The sequence below is a fragment of the Ochlerotatus camptorhynchus genome, unplaced genomic scaffold (assembly GCF_037179485.1).
Source record: "Ochlerotatus camptorhynchus isolate MF236.1 unplaced genomic scaffold, CSIRO-AGI_Acam_v1.1 ptg000196l, whole genome shotgun sequence".
NCBI lineage: Eukaryota > Metazoa > Arthropoda > Insecta > Diptera > Culicidae > Ochlerotatus > Ochlerotatus camptorhynchus.
The window spans coordinates 699,878-719,009 of NW_027040686.1; the positions used below are offsets into that span (position 1 = coordinate 699,878).

General features: G+C 39.2%; 1 protein-coding gene across 1 annotated transcript; it reads right to left on the reverse strand.

The window, feature by feature from the left end:
- Positions 1–884: 884 nt before the first annotated feature.
- LOC135702639 (toll-like receptor 6) lies at positions 885–11,964 on the reverse strand. The gene is made up of 3 exons (XM_065223673.1): positions 11,747–11,964; positions 3,561–3,705; positions 885–2,962 (listed from the first exon to the last, which is right to left on the reverse strand). The coding sequence occupies exon 3, from the start codon at positions 2,957–2,959 to the stop codon at positions 893–895; it is 2,067 nt and encodes a 688-aa protein (XP_065079745.1). The 5' UTR covers positions 2,960–2,962; positions 3,561–3,705; positions 11,747–11,964; the 3' UTR covers positions 885–892.
- Between the last annotated feature and the right edge of the window lie 7,168 nt (positions 11,965–19,132).

The window sequence follows — 19,132 nt, forward strand, 5'->3', positions numbered from 1 at the left end:
ACCACTTTTGAGAAAAACGTCTTTATTCATTAATGATTAAAATTTAATCACTTTCGAGAAAAACGCGTTTATTCACCCGATGAGTAAACAGCGTTTATTCGTTTTATGAATATGTGCGGGTTTTCTCGAAACTGTTTAAAATTTAAACATTTATGCATACTTTTTTCTTAGCGTGTGAAACAGATCAAAAACTGTTTGATGCTTTTCTTGTGAGCAAATCTTAAGGGCCACCCACATTAGATCCGTTTGCGTTGCGTTGACGTAAATTTGACAGTTAGATAATAGATTTAGCTGTCACTTTGCCGCAACGCGTCCGATCCGGATCTAATGTGCGTGGGCCTTTACATCCCCGGTGTAGGAACCGAGACGAATAGACGAACGGAAACAAACTTTGATGACGGTAAGCTCCACCTCAGATTAACTTTTGATCCCGTCCCTGTTTGGATGATCTGCAACATTTTTGCTTAGAGGCGTGTTGATTAACTCTGAAGTCGACATCAAAACAATCGGACATTTTGATCAGGACTTAATCCGAGGATAATACGATAACGGTTGAAGCTACCAACATGAAATTATTCACATGTTGTCATACATTGTTTAGAGATGTGAACAGATATGATTGAAACACTACGAGGTTTGTTTTATAGGCTACACTGTTATGTGAACTTCCAAAGCTATAGTCAAATGTGAATAAAATGAGTAAAACGAATTAACAAAAATAAATTAAAGATTATGCTTACATTTTGGTTGAATACGTAGTTACAATAATCTGAATGTGAAATTCATAATAAGATAATCGAATTGTGCATTCGGATTAGCAGTTCTAGCAGTAGATTAATTAAATTTGGGGCTCAATTGACGCCCGGTACAAACGAAGGCTTAATAAATAGAACTAAGAATAAAAAATAAAAAAAAAACTAAGCAATACTGGAATAGCCATATCTGTCCTATAACACGCGGCCGATGATGTTACAAAATTCACCAATGCTTGCTTGGTTTCATTTTTGTCTTTGCTTATTATGTTGTATCGTTCATCCAATTCCTTGGAGAATTGTTGATCGGGACAATCCTTGTCTAGCTGCATCATCTTCTGGATATTATCAATCAGAACTTGATTCTTCGGATGCTCCAAGTCAAAAATTGGACTTCCTCCCAGACATAGTTTCTTCAATCGGCTCAGCTCGTTGATGTTTGGTTCAAAGGCCAGCAGATGATTGTCGTGTAGATTTAAGTACTTCAGTTGAGTTGTCCACTGCAGGCTATTGGCATCCAGGATCGCAATCTTATTGTGCTCTAGGTTCAGCTCTAGCAGATTTGGCAACCCTACTAGGGTCATTGCATCCAGCCATTCAAATCGACAGTGTCTGCAACTGAGCTTCCGTAGTGATTTGCTCAGTAGGAACGGATTGTTGGCTTTGTTGGATAGACGTTCATTCCAGTCAAGCTGAAGGATTTCCAATTTCTCTAACTTTTGGAATGCAAGTGCAGCAATAAAATCAAGTTTGTTGTTAGTCAGGCTTATGAATGATATGTTTGGATTATTTTTGAACAAGGATTCGGAACGAATGAATTGAATTTTGTTGCCTTGGAGATGCAAGTATTTTAAATTGTGTAGTTCTTTGAACGTTGCCTCGTATATTGTCGTAATCGAGCAGTTCTTCAATGATAATCCTTCAATCGATGAGCTTTTAAGAAATACCCTATTTTGTTGGAAGTCAAATGAATGGTTATGATCAAATAATACTTTCTTAACATTTTCATTATCAACTAGATATTCTTGTTCTATGTAGACGATGTTTCTATTCGAAAGATCTACCGTCAATCCATCACTACGAAGGTTATGAAGAGGAGACTTCTTGTAAACTGCTTTTCCATTGATGTTCGGTAAATAGTTTTCAAACTTATGCAAATTATTAGCATCATCCAAACAACTGTTACGGAGTTTTTTCGCTGCATACAAATCCTTGGCTGCATCAACTTGGAGGTCCGGTTGCAATGGATTCCTATCCAAGCACAGCTTCTCCAACCCTTTCAAAGGAAGATCCAACAGAAAATTAGGGACCTTTTCGATTAAGTTATCGTCCAGCAGGACACCGTTGAGGACTGTATTCTGCATAAATCCATGCTCATCCAACCAGTTAATCTTATTCATTCTTACATTGATAAATTCAAGCATCGGCAGCTTAGATGTATTCAGTGTTCCTCCCAAATTACATTTTTTGGCACTCAGTTTCTTGATCGATTCCGATTTGAGGTTCAACCGTTGCAAGTTCCGATTTCCATCTACGTATAAAATCTGGATATACCTTGCCTGTAGCAACGCATCATCATCGATTTGCTCCATTCCATTGTTCGAAAGATCCAGCTGCGAAAGCTTCGGCATGCTGGTCAATGTTGTTCGATTGAGGATTGTAGTGTGGCAATGATTGCAAGTGAATGAAATCAACCTTGTACCATGAAGATCTACCCTGTTCAAGTCGAATTTATCGTTCAGACTCAGATTCAGTATCAAGAGATTAGAAATGTGCCGAATTGCTGCTTCCGGATTGAATGTAGAAAGTTGATTACCAGCAAGATTAAGTTCTTTCAAACGAATATTGTTCTCGAACGCATCCGGATGTATGCATTGGAGGCTGTTGTTTTCCAGCATAAGATGAGTTAGTTGTGGCAGTGCTGATAAGGACTCCCGGTAGATGCAATGCACTCCACATTTGTTGCAATGGTATCGTGATAGACCATCGTGAATCAGCATAACTTTGTCTATGGGGAATTCGAAATCCGCTTGGTTGCTCATGTCGAGCATAAAGAGGTCTGGGTAGGTGACGTACATAGTTTGGTTGATGACGGGTTGGTCAGTCACAATGGTACTGTTCTCGAGATTTAATATGCTAAAGGTGGTGCCTTTGTCGATCAAGGTAAAGATTATCAGAAAATTATAAATTAAGTTGCGGCGTTCCATTGTCTGAAACAAATTAAAAAGGAACGATTAGCTTGAAATCATTTACGAAGCACGAACAAAGGCGCAGTTGCTGTTATAATAACCCTCCACGTAAAAATACTAAGCTGCTACGATATCGAATAATAAATACGAACCTATTGTTGCCGGAATACGCATCATGGATAAAGAATTTGCTAAATGGAATTACATGTTTTGCACTTTTGTTTAGCTCTTAAAAGAATATTTGTTGTTCATTAAAGTCATATACTGACGCTTATGACAAGTCTGTCCCATAGTAAAAATAAGCAAGCAGAGAAAAATTAGTTTTAGACTTGCTTCGTGTCATTGCTCCTATTATGTAATGGGACAACGCGTTTAGATGTTTTGCACCGGCTCATTGGGACCGACTTACAATGAGCGGCAGTTTACAGTCTGATCGCTATCCAGCTCTAGTAACATAATTAAAAATAAAGAACTATTTAAGGTTGAATTTTCAAAAGGATTTATCTTTTTTAGTTAACAAAGATTAAACCATCAATTTGTCGAAACTTTTAGCTCAACCACGCAACATAACGCCACCGTACAGTAGTAGTGGTGCAAAAAGTCAAATTCACGAGCTTACCAGATGTAGTAAAATAAGACTTGAGGAAACGGCTTCTATAATCGTCGGTCCGGTTCGTTGTAAGTGAGCGATGGGTTTGTGTAAGGATTCCAGAAATATGCTTGATCTTGGTTCAACTATCTTGATGACATCGATCTGGAGTCAGCTGCAAATAAAATAAAAATAATTTTTGGTGAAAATCGTCATCAGGTACTGAAAGCTACAACAAAAATTGTTATTATGATAATTATGCAGATTACTTCCAGATTTTTATATTTTTTTCCCTTGATTTATTTTCCATCGATCTTGTTTTCCGTGCTGAGCACCAATGCTTCCGACCCCAAGGAGGCAGCACCCATATCTGGACCCTATCTATCGACCCATCAACTCAACTGAACCGGGGACCAACGGCTTTACTTCCCTTCCGATGTTATGAAATATGACCAAGAGCATTAACCAGCTGGTTTGGAATAATCGAGTCAAAAGAAAACATCTGAAGAAATGTCATGGAAACCAAGCGTTAAATATCTTCCAAGGTGGGATTGGTGAGAGCGAAATCGACAGTGCAATTTGAGGACGACCAAATTAAAATTACTTGGGTCTACATGAAGAAAATTTTTCGCAAATAGTATTTTCAATATAATTTCATTATTTTGAGAGGCTGCGGGTACTAATCGGGCTTTTTGTGTACTTACATTGTCAGTAACTTTTCCAGTTTTGCCAATAGCACCCTCTCGCCCGCGGCAAAGTTATTTATTGTGATGTGTCTTCCCGAAAATGTCCACCATTTTTAACCAAACTTTTGATGTGAGTTGAATTTTGAATGGTTAGTGGTTTATTGTTATGTTTTACTAATGGCGTAATTCTTTTCAAAATTGTGGCTTAATTAATTTGAAGCTATTTTCCTGAAGAAACCAATTATCTATCTCAAAGGGGTTGGTCCAAATATCTGATGTAACTTTTTTTGACGTAGGACTACGTCTTTCTTTACTATACTGGAAGTCACATGATGAAATCGAAAATGAGAGGGTGTTTTCAAACGCATATTTCTTCAAAGCAACAATGTGAAAAACATCATGTAATATGCCATTCGACGAGGAATTTATCCAGCATTTTTTGGCACATAGTACAAATAGTTAAACAACTATGAAATTTAACGAACATTGGAAGCATCAACATTACCCATACATTTGCTTATATAACGAGGTGTCTTTCCTAACAGAGTCATCACATAGTTGGTACCAAACGAAACAAGCCGAAGCCGCATTTCCATTTGAACGTCAGACGTGTTCATATCGTTCATCACGAAGCAATTCAAAACAGTCGATATGCGGACAAGAAGAAAGGGTCCCCGCAAGCAGTTTTCTACCAAGGCTACCTGGAAGACCGTTCCTGCCAGAGAAGTAGCGCAGAAGCTACACCAGCACTGTTCGGGTACAGTTGGTCATCGTGAGAAACGTGGGCCAGTTTCACCAAGCGCATCATCATCATGGCCAAGAACATCAAACTTGTCGTATTCGTGGAGGAAGTACCTACAGTATCAGTATTCCTCAATTAAGACAATGAACTACCTGGTACCGTGCACCTACGCGTTTGGAGGCGTATTTTCATTGATTAATAAATTTGATATCCTACCCGATTTGAAGAAAATATCTCTGACATTCAACATTACCAGAAAACGATATGGATGAGCATTATGTAACATATCACAAAATAACATCGTAAAATTTTGCCTGCAATTCCGTTTCAATATCAAACCTATGTCATATCACATACACATACTATGTATTTGATACCGTAATTTCTACGTTTGATATTGAAAATTTTACTCCTTGATACTTAATTTCATGCTGATCTATCATATTATCACAGCGGCGCCGCTGGGATGTTGTGAGGCATAACATCTCTGATCACGCCTTCCTTCGGAAGGGAAGTAAAGCCGTTGGTCCCCGGTCCATGAGTTGATGGATCGTAAGGTAGGGTCCAGGTGTGGGATCTGCCTTCCTGGCGTCGGTAGCATTGGTCCTCAGCACGGAAAACAAGATCGATGGAAAACAAATCAATTCTCGTACATCTTTTATCTACAAAACAATACTAAATATTTACATAGTTGAAAATACTAATTTCAAATAACAGACTAAAGTGGTAATTTTTATACGATAGATGAGGAGATGAAAGTATAGAGTTGATAGTTCCGTTAGAGTACGGCACTGTGAAAATTTTTATATAGAGAGTAGAAAGCGAGCAAGGACAGCTTTAAGGAAGGTACAAATCAGTTTGATCATCTCTCAACTTTCTGGGATGTTATTTTACTTGGAATTTCACGAAAAAATTCTATATCAACGATATTTAAATTTTGAACACATGTGTTTTATCAGGTAACACTAGTTCTCGACGTTTCATGTATTTTTAACTCAATTGGCATCAAATAAAAAAAAAAACGTTTCCAAAAATTCATTAAATCTCAGAAAGTCGGTTTCCGTAAAAAAAAAAATCCCGACATTTCATGCATTTGTAAGTCATTTTACATCATAATTTTTTTTTACCGATTTCAAAATTTTTCCAAAGGCCCAAAGAGTTGATTTTTGAAATTAAAACGTTAAAACTAGATCTCGACGTTTCATGGTTTTAAGACATTTTGGCATTAAAAAAAAGTCTTCGATTTCCGAAATTTCTAAAACCTTTGGATATTTTTTAGATAAAATTAGTTCAAACTTTAAACCACTGTGGCACATGTTCCATTGAGCCCAAAGGGACGTTTTTTTTTCAAGGCGATGATCATTTTGTGTATGGTTCGTTTAAAAAACTCGATGGTTGATTTTTCCCCAAACGTTTCATTGGCACCCTAATATTCACTCACACGCATACAACATAATAAACGAGCAGCGGCTTGTGCGAGCCCTATACAGATCTCCAAGCGCAATCTCACGAACACTAAAATCAAACATCCATATATAAAAAATGAAGAAGCAGAAGAAACAAAAAGGTATCTCGATATCAAAACTACTTAAAAAGGTAGTGCGTGGTCTCACGCACACTTTTGTGCATCTGGAGAACTCTATAAAGATTAGTCATGTTTATCGCACGCACACTAGCGCGTGCATCACCATGTAAAGTTGTTTATTATTTTCCTAACCTATGAATGAAATTAGCTCTGTCATATATCGCACCAATTTAACCGGACGTGAAAATCTCCTTAGATGGATTAGTAGACTGGTGTGGTGGATGCGCAAACCAATTTAAAAACAGACGCAATCATTTCCGTTAAAAGTGTCGATGCGCAACATAAACGAAAAACAAACTTGTAAATCAAAATGACATTAATGTACCTATTCCAAGCATTTCCACCGGGTCTCAAATAAACATTCCTAAGAAATCCCAAATGCAATAAACATGTTTACTAGGTCAAGCGCAAGGCGATCACCAACGCACGCAGACGGCGCAATGAATGAAATGATTGTTTGCATAGCTTAGCATACTTGCAATAAGCATAATCGATTGCGTGTGACTTTTGCCACATGGTATCGGGTCGATTCGTAAGCAACAGGAAGCAACATATCAACATAGGACTTGGGAAAGATTCAGCATAAAACAATATTGAATTCTATCTGCGCAATTGGTTAATTATTAAAACTAACTGAAACTGAAATATACAATTATTCTACAATCGCAAGTCAGAGTGTTATTACCTTCGAAAGCCTTTCACTGTTCACTAGCCAACAAAAATAAAAATTCTAATTTTCCACGGGTCAACCTCTAGATAAGTGCCTTTAGATGCGAACACCATTCTCTGCAAATTTAGGCTCATTATGAGGGATCTAAATAGGGATGAGCTGTCGCTTTTCGTTTGAATTTTATATGGGGAATTTGGATACAATACATGAAAAAATAACACCCCTACACTCTATTGACCATACAAAAGATTCCTCACTCTCGATTTGATTCACATTTTCAAAACTTGTAGCTCAGTTAATGAATAACAACATACTTACACTTCTTCTTTGTCTGTCACCTTTCACTTTTCACTTCGTCGTCGAGGTTTCAAGCCTATTCCATGATTCTAGGCGGTGCCTGCTAAACTCCCCCGCAAAGGGTCAGCCAAACTGATCTGAAATAGATGCACCAGTACACTGCACTCGTCGAACCAGTATACCAATATACATATATGACATTTAAGCTATTTCGTATGTCGACTTCCATCAGTGGTGCCAAATACATGTTGGCGACTTTCCACCAAATGTACACAGCAAAAAAAAAAAAATTGTAATATCGATCAATGTTATTCAAGCTGATGTATGAAATAATGATGTAATAGCAAAAAGCAGATACAATATTACATCAATGGTTGTAATTTTGTTCGCAAAATTGATGTACATCGTACAACGTTATATTACACAACTGATGGATTGACCTGGTTGCAGCAGTTTGGATATAATATTCAACAACTTTTTTTCTGTGTAGGATAATCAAATTTTCATTTAATTCCTACCATGACACATATACTAAAACATCCTCTAAACGTTATTTTTATCCAATCACTGAGGCAAATGGACGTAAGAATTCCATAAGATCCACTTATGAATTTTAGCCACAAGAAATCAGTATGAATTTCACTGATTTGCCTTATGAAAAATAAAGATGATAAAAAAATAATAAAATGCGACAGACTGGAACCGAACCATGGACGTGTGTTGACCACTCGTCTTCCAACGCTTGCAAATTTTAATGGTTATAGGCGTATAAGAGCTACCTCATGATAAACGAAAATAATTCATAAGTCGCGCTTATGAAATTCATATGTGTCGTTCATAAGTCGAGTCTTATGAAATTCTTAAGTCTATTTGACTCAGTGAACGTAGCACTTATCAAAATTGGCGACAGGGCGCCTTGTGCGTCAGCTTTGTATAAGGCTTACAAAGGTGACACACAAGGAAGAAGTGTTAGTTTGTTACTAAAATGTATTCTCGAGTAACATTTGAAATGGGCCTATGTCCAAAACGTAAACACATCGGGTTTTGATACCATTCTTTAGCACCGCTTGATAGCCTAATCGTGTAGGAAAATTCCGCATAATCGAGAAAAATCATTAAAAATAACTCGATTGTCGAAACGGCCGATCAACGAAGTTTTTCGATTCATTAATATGCCCGCACGCTAAAAGGGGCAACCATTCATTTATTTCATTTCATTGATAAGCCTAGTGACGTAGAAGGGCCGATGATTGAAAATTTTCAAACCAAAGCTAGGCTTTGTTGTTTTGAATTTATTTGACGTTGCGAAAAGGCTTAGCAAAGAACGTACCATTCGTGATGACAAGCACAACGGCTTACTAAAAAGGGCATATCCATTGAAAGATTCACAAAAAGGCTTATTAATTTATTAAATTAAATTGTTATCGATTTTCATATATTTTTGAAAGCTTTTCGCATATTTTGGAGGTTGTATACTGAGATACAGTTACTACCCAAGTTACCACCAAGCCCGCTAACTACCCGATAATCGCCCTTTTTGCGATATAAGGTAAATATAGGGTTTCCGAACATTATATCAGTCGTACAGCGGGCTTGTTGGTTACTTGAGTATTGTTATTGTGAAGAATATAAATGCATAAAATACTAAAATTTTCTTATACATGAATTGAATAGGGGCGGAAAAATTTAAAATTCATTTTCTGTAAAACAAAACAGCAAAAGGGTTTATCTTCCATTTAATTCCACTTAATTAATTTTGGTATCCATGACAGATACGTATTTCGACTACAATGTGCAGTCTTCATCAGTATCATTCCCACTAAAGAACTTATCAAAATATACTGTGATACTGATGCTGTTTTATTTAGCATTCCGCTAACAACCCAATTTCATTACTTCATTATGATGGCTACCAAGCCTTTGGGGATTTTCCTTATTAGAGATTTGTATAGATTTTTCTCCTTTAGCTTACTTAAATCTTTGGTTTTTATTAGTTAGGTAGGTTCCGATTCAACACATTGTAGTTTCATTTTTATACCTATGATCTTGACTTTTTTACCTAGGGGATGAGTACTTAAGGGGGTTAGATTTTGATAAGTTCTTTAGTGGGAATGATACTGATGAAGACTGCACATTGTAGTCGAAATACGTATCTGTCATGGATACCAAAATTAATTAAGTGGAATTAAATGGAAGATAAACCCTTTTGCTGTTTTATTTAGCATTCCGCTAACAACCCAATTTCATTACTTCATTTTCTGGTTTGTCTACGTTTGGACATAGACCCATTTCAAATGTTTGTATAGAATTATGCCCATTTTATATGGCATTTTTTTCAAATCTTTATTATGAAGATTTTTAGCCATGGGTGCACCGGTGGTAAGCGTGATTGCCTCTCACCCAAAAGACCTGGGTTCAATCCCAGTTGACGCCACCGGGATTTTCTGAAGCATAAAATGTTTGATCAAGCCTTCCTTCGGAAGGCAAGTAAAGCCCTACGTCCCCGGTCCATGCGGTGATGGATCCGTGGCGTCGGTAGTATGGTAATCGGTACTGAAAACAAGATCGACGGAAAACAAATAAAGAAAAATAAAAAAATGGCTCCTTGTGTTTATTTGCAAAATTCACACCTAGAGATTGATCCCTAGCGTGGGAAATCAATTTGGCAACGCTGAGTTTTCTTAACTAGGGGAAATGACGGCTTTGGCATCACAGACTATTTTCGGCAACCCAAATTGAAACACTATTTTCACTGGATTTTCTTACGAAAACACTTCGCTGAATGCATGCAAACGATTCTTTATGCTTTCAGCTTCAATTTGACTATATTTTTACCACTGAGAAAAAGCAATCTTGCAAGGTTTTATTGAAATGAAACACACGCACTACAAATTGTAGCTGATTTCGAGTTGCCGATAATAGAACAGCAGATTTTCATGCAGTTCAAATGGAACGGTTGCCGAAGAAAAACTGGTTGCCGACAATACTCGCTCTCACTAGAGAAGATTGGAGCTTTGTAAAAGCCTTTCAAAACAGTTTTTGACAATTCTTTCGACTGAAATTGTTAGAGCAGCTGGCAGCAAAAGATTGTAAACAAACCAATACTGCATATGTGTGCGTTACATAGAGAAAAAGGCTATAGAAAGAAGGTCGCTGCTTAGGTTGCCGAGAATACGTAAATTCTCCTACCTGATATCAGTATCAGTTCTCACATTTATTATTGACATCGTAAAGGGGCCATTGACATTCATAGTTCTGTAGTAAATTTTACTTATATGCGCCAGTTAATCGTGTACCGATCTTTAGAAAACCCATCAGTAATATTAAAACAATGCAACAGTTATACAAAACAGTTCTTTTATTGAGATAAAAGCAATATATTTAACTTTACTTTAGTGAAATTGATATGAATAGTAATGTCAAAGCCGTACGCCTGATATTATGCTTACTACGAAAAACAGTTTTTTTTCCTTTGGTTTGTTTTTTCCGTCGTCCGTGCCAGGAAGGCAGCTCCCACACCTGGACCCTACCTATCGACCCATCAGCTCTCATGAACCGGGGACCAACGGCTTTACTTCCCATCCGAAGGAAGGCGTGATCAGAGATGTTATGACCCAGAACATCCCGGCGGCGCCGACTGCGATTGAACCCAGGCCTGCTGGGGTGAGAGGTAATCACGCTTACCACTACACCACCGGCGCCGTTGTACGAATATCAGTGTCGAAGGTGAAATTCACTGCTAGGCCAATTGACATTGGTGACAGCTCGCAGCACTGCAGAATACACCTTTCGGTTGAATGAAATAGATCCGTCCCTAGGCGAGTAAAAGTCGGAAGAAGTGTTAGTTTGTTTACTAAAATGAACGATTTTGTTATGGCAAGTTTTCTATAAGAAATGCTTCTCGTGTTTATTAGCGAAAGTCACATCAAAGATTGAATAATTGCGTAGGAAATCAGTTTGGCACGGCATTTGTGACCAGCGTACACCGTTCGGTCATATGAAACAGGTTAAAAACCGTCCATATTCGCCAAAAAAAATTTGGTTTGAATTTCTGTATGGCAAAATAGTGCACTTTTCGTCAACATTAACGGCAAAGACCTCACCAACACTGGGAGACCGTAAGTTCCTGACCACCTGTCATTTTCCATCTCGGATCCGTCCGGATTTTTGTTTGTATTGGTATTATTTATGGCAAAATGGTGAACTTTTCATGAACATTAACGGCAAATAACTCACCAACACTAGCAGACCGTGAATTCGTGACCACCTTTACATCTATCCATCTACACAGCAAAAAAAAATAATAATTTTAAGATTGGAGGCGAACCAGCCCAAGGCTGAAAGCCTCCTTAATAAAGTTAAATAATAATAATAATAATTTTAATATTACATCCAAGAGGATGCACTTCAATCATGTCGAAAATCTCATGTAATTTTTATGGCCACAAAAATAAACAAATGCAGTAAAACACTGTACTGTATACTGTGTACACATGCACTGTATTAATGATAATTTTATCCTTTTTGGCAAGTAATATTACACCTGACCTGTAGGGTCAGAACAGCCTACGACCTTTACTGTCCAATGGTGAAACAGTTACTGATGTCTAACAAATCAAATGGCAAATGCCGATTCCTCACTCTATCCAAGCTGAAGATAAGCCGTTCATAACTAAGAGTAAAAATAGGAAAATGAACAATCACTACTTGGAATTAGATAAGAATATGTCACATACTCATGAAGCCAATCTTAATCTTATCAAGCGCTAAATAACAATTGTCGTTTAGGGTAAGTTACTCGTTATGTAAACAATCGTTTTGGTGACATTTAGCTGCAACCATTAACTCAATTGTAAGTGTCAGCCACCACAGTCAGGAGCACTTCTGAGACTCCCTGACTCCAATGGCCTCAGGGTCGGTGCTTATCGATTGCAATTACGCGGAACTGGGAATGATCGCACGTGACACAGAAAATAACTCCACAAGCACTTCACTACTCAACTTTAACGATTTATCACTTTCCTGACAACTTTTACTCTCCCTCTTTTGTTTCTTTAACTACTCCCTTCTTCTCCCACTTTTTTACAATCTATCTGACCTGTTTTCTTCGTCGAGCCCCCTCGCAACACCTCCACCACGTGTTTTCGATCATCGACCGCTTGTCCTCGGTCGACGTTTGCTTCCTCTCCACTACCTCGTCGTGCGCTTGCTGTACGGGGTGACGATGACGAGCACCGGGCTACACGTCCTGGGCCTACGAGTTGGTGATGAACTCAGGCCAGCAGGCAGTGACAGTGTAACCTTCCGGTACGTCTACCGGAACTTCACAGTGTGATCTGTACTAAATACAGTGGGGTCCTAATTGTCAAATACATTTGGTAATAGGACCATGTGGTAGATAGAGTTGGTGTGGAATAATAATGATTAAAAAAAATGAAAATTAAGTCATGTAATGAAACGCTTAATTTGAGTAAACCCAAATTAGCGTGAATGTGAATAAAATCTAACTATCATTGCTTTGTGAGGGCAAATCCCGAGACAGTTAGCAGCGCTGTGTAAAAGAGGGAACATTCTTTGGGTATAAATATGGGATACCTAAGCTCGCAGAAGGCATCCCCTTGTGCCGTCCCTTCAGAAGAACGGATTACAGAGGAACAAATTTGCTCAGCGCTGAAACACAGTAAGAACATGAAGGCTCCCGGGTTTGACGGAATATTCAACCTAGAGTTGAAAAATATCAGCGCGAGGGTGCACTCGCTGCTGGCTGCCATCCTCAACAGGTGCCTGGAGCTGCACTACTTTCCAAGCATCTGGAAGGTGGCAAAAATCATCCCGATCCGCAAACCTGGGAAAGACCCTTCACTACCGTCAAGCTACAGACCGATTAGCCTGCTCTCAGCGCTGAGCAAGCTGTTCGAAAAATTGATCCTCAGCCGACTAAACAAGTTTGTGGAGGAACATGACATTCTTCTTCCGGAACAGTTCGGGTTCCGCAAGGGGCATTCCACCAATCATCAGCTAGTGCGGGTGATGAATAACATCCGAAGTAACAAAGCTGTATCCAAGTCCACAGCCATGGCCTTGTTAGACGTCGAAAAGGCGTTTGACAATGTCTGGCACGACGGACTTATATACAAGCTTTGTAACTCCAACTTTCCACCATACTTTGTGAAAATCACCCGTAACTATCTCCAGCAAAGGTCGTTCAGGGTGTCGTTGAATAGTTCCCTTTCGGGACAATTTCCGATCCCAGCAGGTGTTCCGCAAGGGAGTCTGCTGGGACCACTGCTTTACAGCATCTACACGTCGGACATCCCTCCTCTAGGAGACGGTTGCGTGTTCTTTCTGTTCGCAGATGACACCGCGATAGCCGTCAAGGGTAGGATGCCTCGTGAAATTACGAACAAGCTCCAACGATGCCTTGACACCTTTACTGATTATGCCACCACGTGGAAAATCAAAATCAACGCCTCGAAAACCCAAGCGATCATGTTCCTTCACAGACAATCATTAAAACTTAAACCGTCTCCCTCCTGTACCGTAATAATGGATGGTACAAGGGTCGAGTGGTGCACTGATGTTACTTATCTCGGGATGTTGTTCGATGAGAAGCTCCTGTTCCGCTCGCACATAGAGAAAACCCTAGTTAAGTGCTCCGCCTTGGTTAGGTGTTTGTATCCGCTCATTTGCCGCAGATCCCGCCTCTCAAGGCAAAACAAACTGGCTGTTTACAAACAGATCATAGCCTCCGCGATCTTCTATGCCGCCCCGGTGTGGGAATCGTGCGCTCAGACCCACAGGAACAAAATCCAGGTTGCACAGAATAGAGTGTTGAGGATGATCCTAGATCGTCCATTCGACACAAGAATAGCAGACCTCCATCAAGAGGCAGAAATTCCCAAAGTAGATTCCAAAATTGATGATATGACAACTAAATTTATTCAAAAATGCAATCTTTCTGAACATGCTTTAATAAGCAATTTGTACATAGTAGGTTAAGTGTATATAGTAGAGTAGGTTAGTTTTAAGCTGTAAATAGTAGTATTAAGTAGTTTCTCTTCAAATTCTAAAAACAAAACAAACCAATCCCACCAAGGTGGTCGACCGTGTACTAAGTCTAGGACTAATTCTGTAAAACAAATTTTGAATTTTGCCCATACCTAAAGATGAAGAAAGCAATTAAATCACTTAGTAAAAATTTATATGGTAATCGTCCAAGTTAAACTAAAATAAAGATCATTTAAACTAAAAAACTAACTCGCAGAAGGCATTCTTGTGACGAACGTTGAAAGCGACGGACGAGCAGCAGCAGCAGCAGCAGCAGCAGGAACAGCAGCAGCAGCAGTGGAAGTATAGCAGCCGAGATTCGTGTAGCCATGACCGAGGCTGGAAACCTCGGTCCGGTCACGACAGACCATTTTAACCAAAATGGTAATTATTGTCTTTTACCTGCTGCCCTTGACTCTCTCCTCACACTTTTCACAGTTTCAACTAATAATTAATGTTTTCACGTTGGTTCGCTATTCCAATTAAATTTAGCTAGCTTGCTTGCTTGATCTACGTTTTGCGCTGGTGGTCTTATGATCAGTGATTATTAATTTGAAAAATGAATGAGTCCAGAGATGAATCAACCGATGGCAGAAAATCTCTTTAATAAAGAAAGATAAAGATAAAGATAAATGAGAGAGTCATTGGGTCACTGCTCCAAGTCCTCCATTCAAAATGTCCATCTCTATCGCCTCCCAATAGGCGGTTGTTCGTCCATTTGGTGGTGAGGTTTGCAATTTTCGGTGGAGTGGATTGTTGCGTTCTACGGTAAGATGTTCTATTTTTGCCTACTGGGGAGTTTGACAAAGGAGAACACTGCACAACACTCACGAACACTACCTGCCATTATTTTTCTACAATTTAACGGATCTAAACACCACGATAATCTAAAAAAAATCCTTTAAACAAAGACGCTAGCACTTACACAATTAAGAATGGTTTATCCAACATGCTGTGATATTTATGATGTTCATTTGGAATTTAAGTCCAGATCATATCAGAAACTTTATCGCTCGTTTTTCTTGGAAAATAATTCAATAATTCAGTCTGAACAAATGATCAGCATTCTCGAACCTTAAGCATCGACGCAGATACGCTAGCTGGAAGATGCCTATTCTTCCTACTTGGTCATGACTTTTTTTTTCCTTAGTGATGGTCTTTACAGACGGCAGTTTGGTCCATCTTGCCATTGGTCATGACTTGTCCGGCATAATTTTAGCAACCGCCATAATGGTCTTCGTCTGGACCAACTACCGATCTTAGGTATTTCAGCACGCTCCACAGTAGAGTACAGGCAAATGGTTTATTTTGTGTATAAAATAATTGAGTACGTTGTACAAACTATTGTGGATGATAGGTGGTAAAATTTTGATCACAAATTTGCTATGCGCTATGTTTGATGATTCCTGCGGGACTGATTTGGACGAAGTCAGATCTATAACTAAAAAGTTTCATAATATGAAAGCTCCAGGGCATGAATGGAATTGTCTTTATTCTTATAAAAAAACTCTCAGAGAGTACCTTGTCTTTCTTGGTAAAATTATTTAACAAATGTTTCCATTCAGCATACTTTCCTCATAAATGGAATAATGCAAAAGTTTTTCCAATTTTGCAGCCGGATCAAATCCAGCTGAAGTTTTTAGCTACCGTCCAATAAGTTTGCTTTCTTCAGTAAGCTTTTTATCATGATATTTTTGAATAGAATGATGCTTCACATCAATAAGAACTAAATTTTTGCAGATGTGCAGTATGGATTTCGCCATGGGCATTCAACTACTCATCAACTCTTAAGAGCTACCAATTTAATTCGTTCAAACAAATCTGAAGGCTGCTTAACTAGAGTTGCTCTTCTAGACATAGAAAAAGCATTCGACAGTGTTTGGCATGAATGTTTGATTGCTAAATTGAAAAAGTTTAATTTTCCACTCTATATTATTTAATTTATTTAATTTATTTTTCTTCATCGGACGTGTCTAAATGAAGTCTGATGGGGAAAAGGCATAAAAACCCCATATCGAAATATAAAATCACAATAATACAATACACAGTGTTCACTCGGCTGTCGACAGAAGCAGACCACTCTCAATGTGTGTCACGCGATCGTTTGTTTACTCGGCAGCAACCATTGTGTGGTCCTCCTCATTGTTCTTCATCAGCAGTTCTTTCAGTCGATGCGTCGTCGACTTTGCAAAGCAACCGTTTCGTGATGAATGTGTGAGTGCTGACCACGTTTTGCGTCCATTGCTACAATGGAAGCTCTCTGACCCTCGTTGGCGAATCTGCCATACAAGTAAACCACTGGAAGCGGCTCCCGTTCTGGTAGAGGAGGCTTATTGGATAGCGAAAAATAAAATGTTTATTGTGTTGTACCTTTTGACTATAGTTTTAAGATGTATTGTATAGTGAACAAGAATCCTCGGCTCTGTAAAGTTAATTCGGTTGAGCCTTATCAAATAAATTAATAATAATAATACAATTACAACGAACATTCATCAAGTCTATAGCATAAAAAAAGTTATCATCCTATGGCATAAAGTTGTCCGTGAATCATGTAGTCCTCGTCATGCAGTTGAACCTTCTCAGGAGTCTGCGTTGAATACGGTGACGAAAGGTTTTCGCTGCACAGTTAAAGTCGAAAAAACTCGTAAAACTCGTTGAAACTCCCAGACATGAACCGTATTGGGTCATGCAAGCTGTAGTTCGCAGTTGGAGGTCCAAGATGCAGGAAACTCCACGACCGAAGAACTCGTTCGGGTGCGTAGATTTCGAATTCAGCCAAGATTCATGGAGAGTCGATATCACCAATAAGTACTTTTGCTGCGAACACGGCCTGAATAATCGTTCGCCTATGTTCTAGTGTTTCAAGATCCAGGAGTTGACAACGATCTTCGTACGGCGGAAGGTTCACAGGGTCATTCCAAGGAAGGTGACGAAAGGCATACCGAACAAATTTCCTTTGAACAGATTCAATCCTCGCTATCCAAACTTCTTGATACGGGTACCATACTACCGAGCTGAATTCCAAGATCGATCGCACTAGAGAGCAGTATAGAGCTTTTAGACAGGCAGGATCGCGAAACTCGTCAGCGATCTTGAAAATGAAATCGAGTTGCCTGTTAGCTTTCGCAACGATGCCCGAGTAATGAAGCTTGAATGTTAAGGCGCAGTCCAGCGTGGTTCCTAGGTCACGAACATTGTCCACACGTTGCAGAAGTTGGTGATTTATCGTATAGTTGAATGCCACTGGTTTCAGCTTGCGATAAAATTACATTTTTGTACATTCAACATGAGATAGTTTCTTGAGCACCACTCTTCGAAAGTATCGATTGGGTGCTGAAGCCGCAAGCAATTGGCGAAGCTACGAACAATCACATAGATCTTCACATCATCCGCGTAGAACGATCGGCAACCAGTTGGGAGGATCAGTCCGGCCTCATTTACAAAAAATCGAGAATAGCAATGGTCCCAAGTTGCTACCTTGAGGAACACCGGAGCTGTTTGTAAAATAGTCCGATTGCTCTTTTCCGATTCTAACAAAAAGTTCCCGATTGGTCAGATAGGACTTAAACCAACGAGTTAAACCCGAGGATACACCGAGTTTTTCAAGTTTAGCTAGCGGTATGGAGTGGTCAACCCGGTCAAATGCAGCCTTAAGATCTGTATATACAACGTCCACCTGCGCTCCAGCTTCCATACTCCGAAGACATAAAGAAATGAACGGAGCTAGATTTGTTGAAACTGATCTCTTGGGATAAAAACCGTGTTGGTCAGGAGAAATGTAATTTCTGCAGCTAGAGAATAATGCGTCGTTGATGATGATTTCGAAAACTTTAGAGCAGGCACTGAGTGATGTGATCCCTCGGTAATTTTCGACGTTTCTCTTGTCTCCTTTCTTGTAGATCGGGAACATGAATGACGATTTCCAACGCGTAGTGAACTCCCCCTGCTGTAATGAAATATTGAACAGCTTCGAAAGCGGTGTTGTAAGCTCTGAACAGCATCGCTTCAGGATGCTTGAGGGGATCCCGTCAGGGCAAGCAGAATTAGAAAATTTCAGCTTCTTGATGGTGGATTCGATGAGGTCTACTGTAACCGAGGTTACAATTGAAAGCATCACTGAGAGTGTCCCGCACCGCTTCAGCAACTTGGGACCGTAGTGTCATTGAAAATGCTTTTGAAATGTTCTGTCAGAAGATTACATTTGTCAAGGGAATTGCTATCACCCAGGTGAATTTCGACTGGTAGCCCATCCTCGTTTCGTTTGGTATTCACAAATGACCAGAACTGCTTTGGATTAAGCCGTAAATTAGCCTGCACACGCCTTGTGTAGCTCTTGTAAGGAATGCGGTTGTATGTGAGATATTCGTTGCTCGCTGTTGACAATAATCGTTTGGTGAATGGGTTACAGTATACAGTGCGACAGTATTTCTGATTGAAGCGTCTGAGATCGAAAATAGTTCAACATTATTTAACTGACAGAACTATGTAGGTCAATTATCAAAATTACAAATCCAAACGACTACCTATTAGAGCTGGAGTTTTTAAGGGTAGCATTCTTGGGCCTACATTGTAAAA

Excerpts from the sequence above, each read along its gene's own strand:
- LOC135702639 (XM_065223673.1), bottom strand. The coding sequence starts at position 2,959 with ATGGAACGCCGCAACTTAATTTATAATTTTCTGATAATCTTTACCTTG.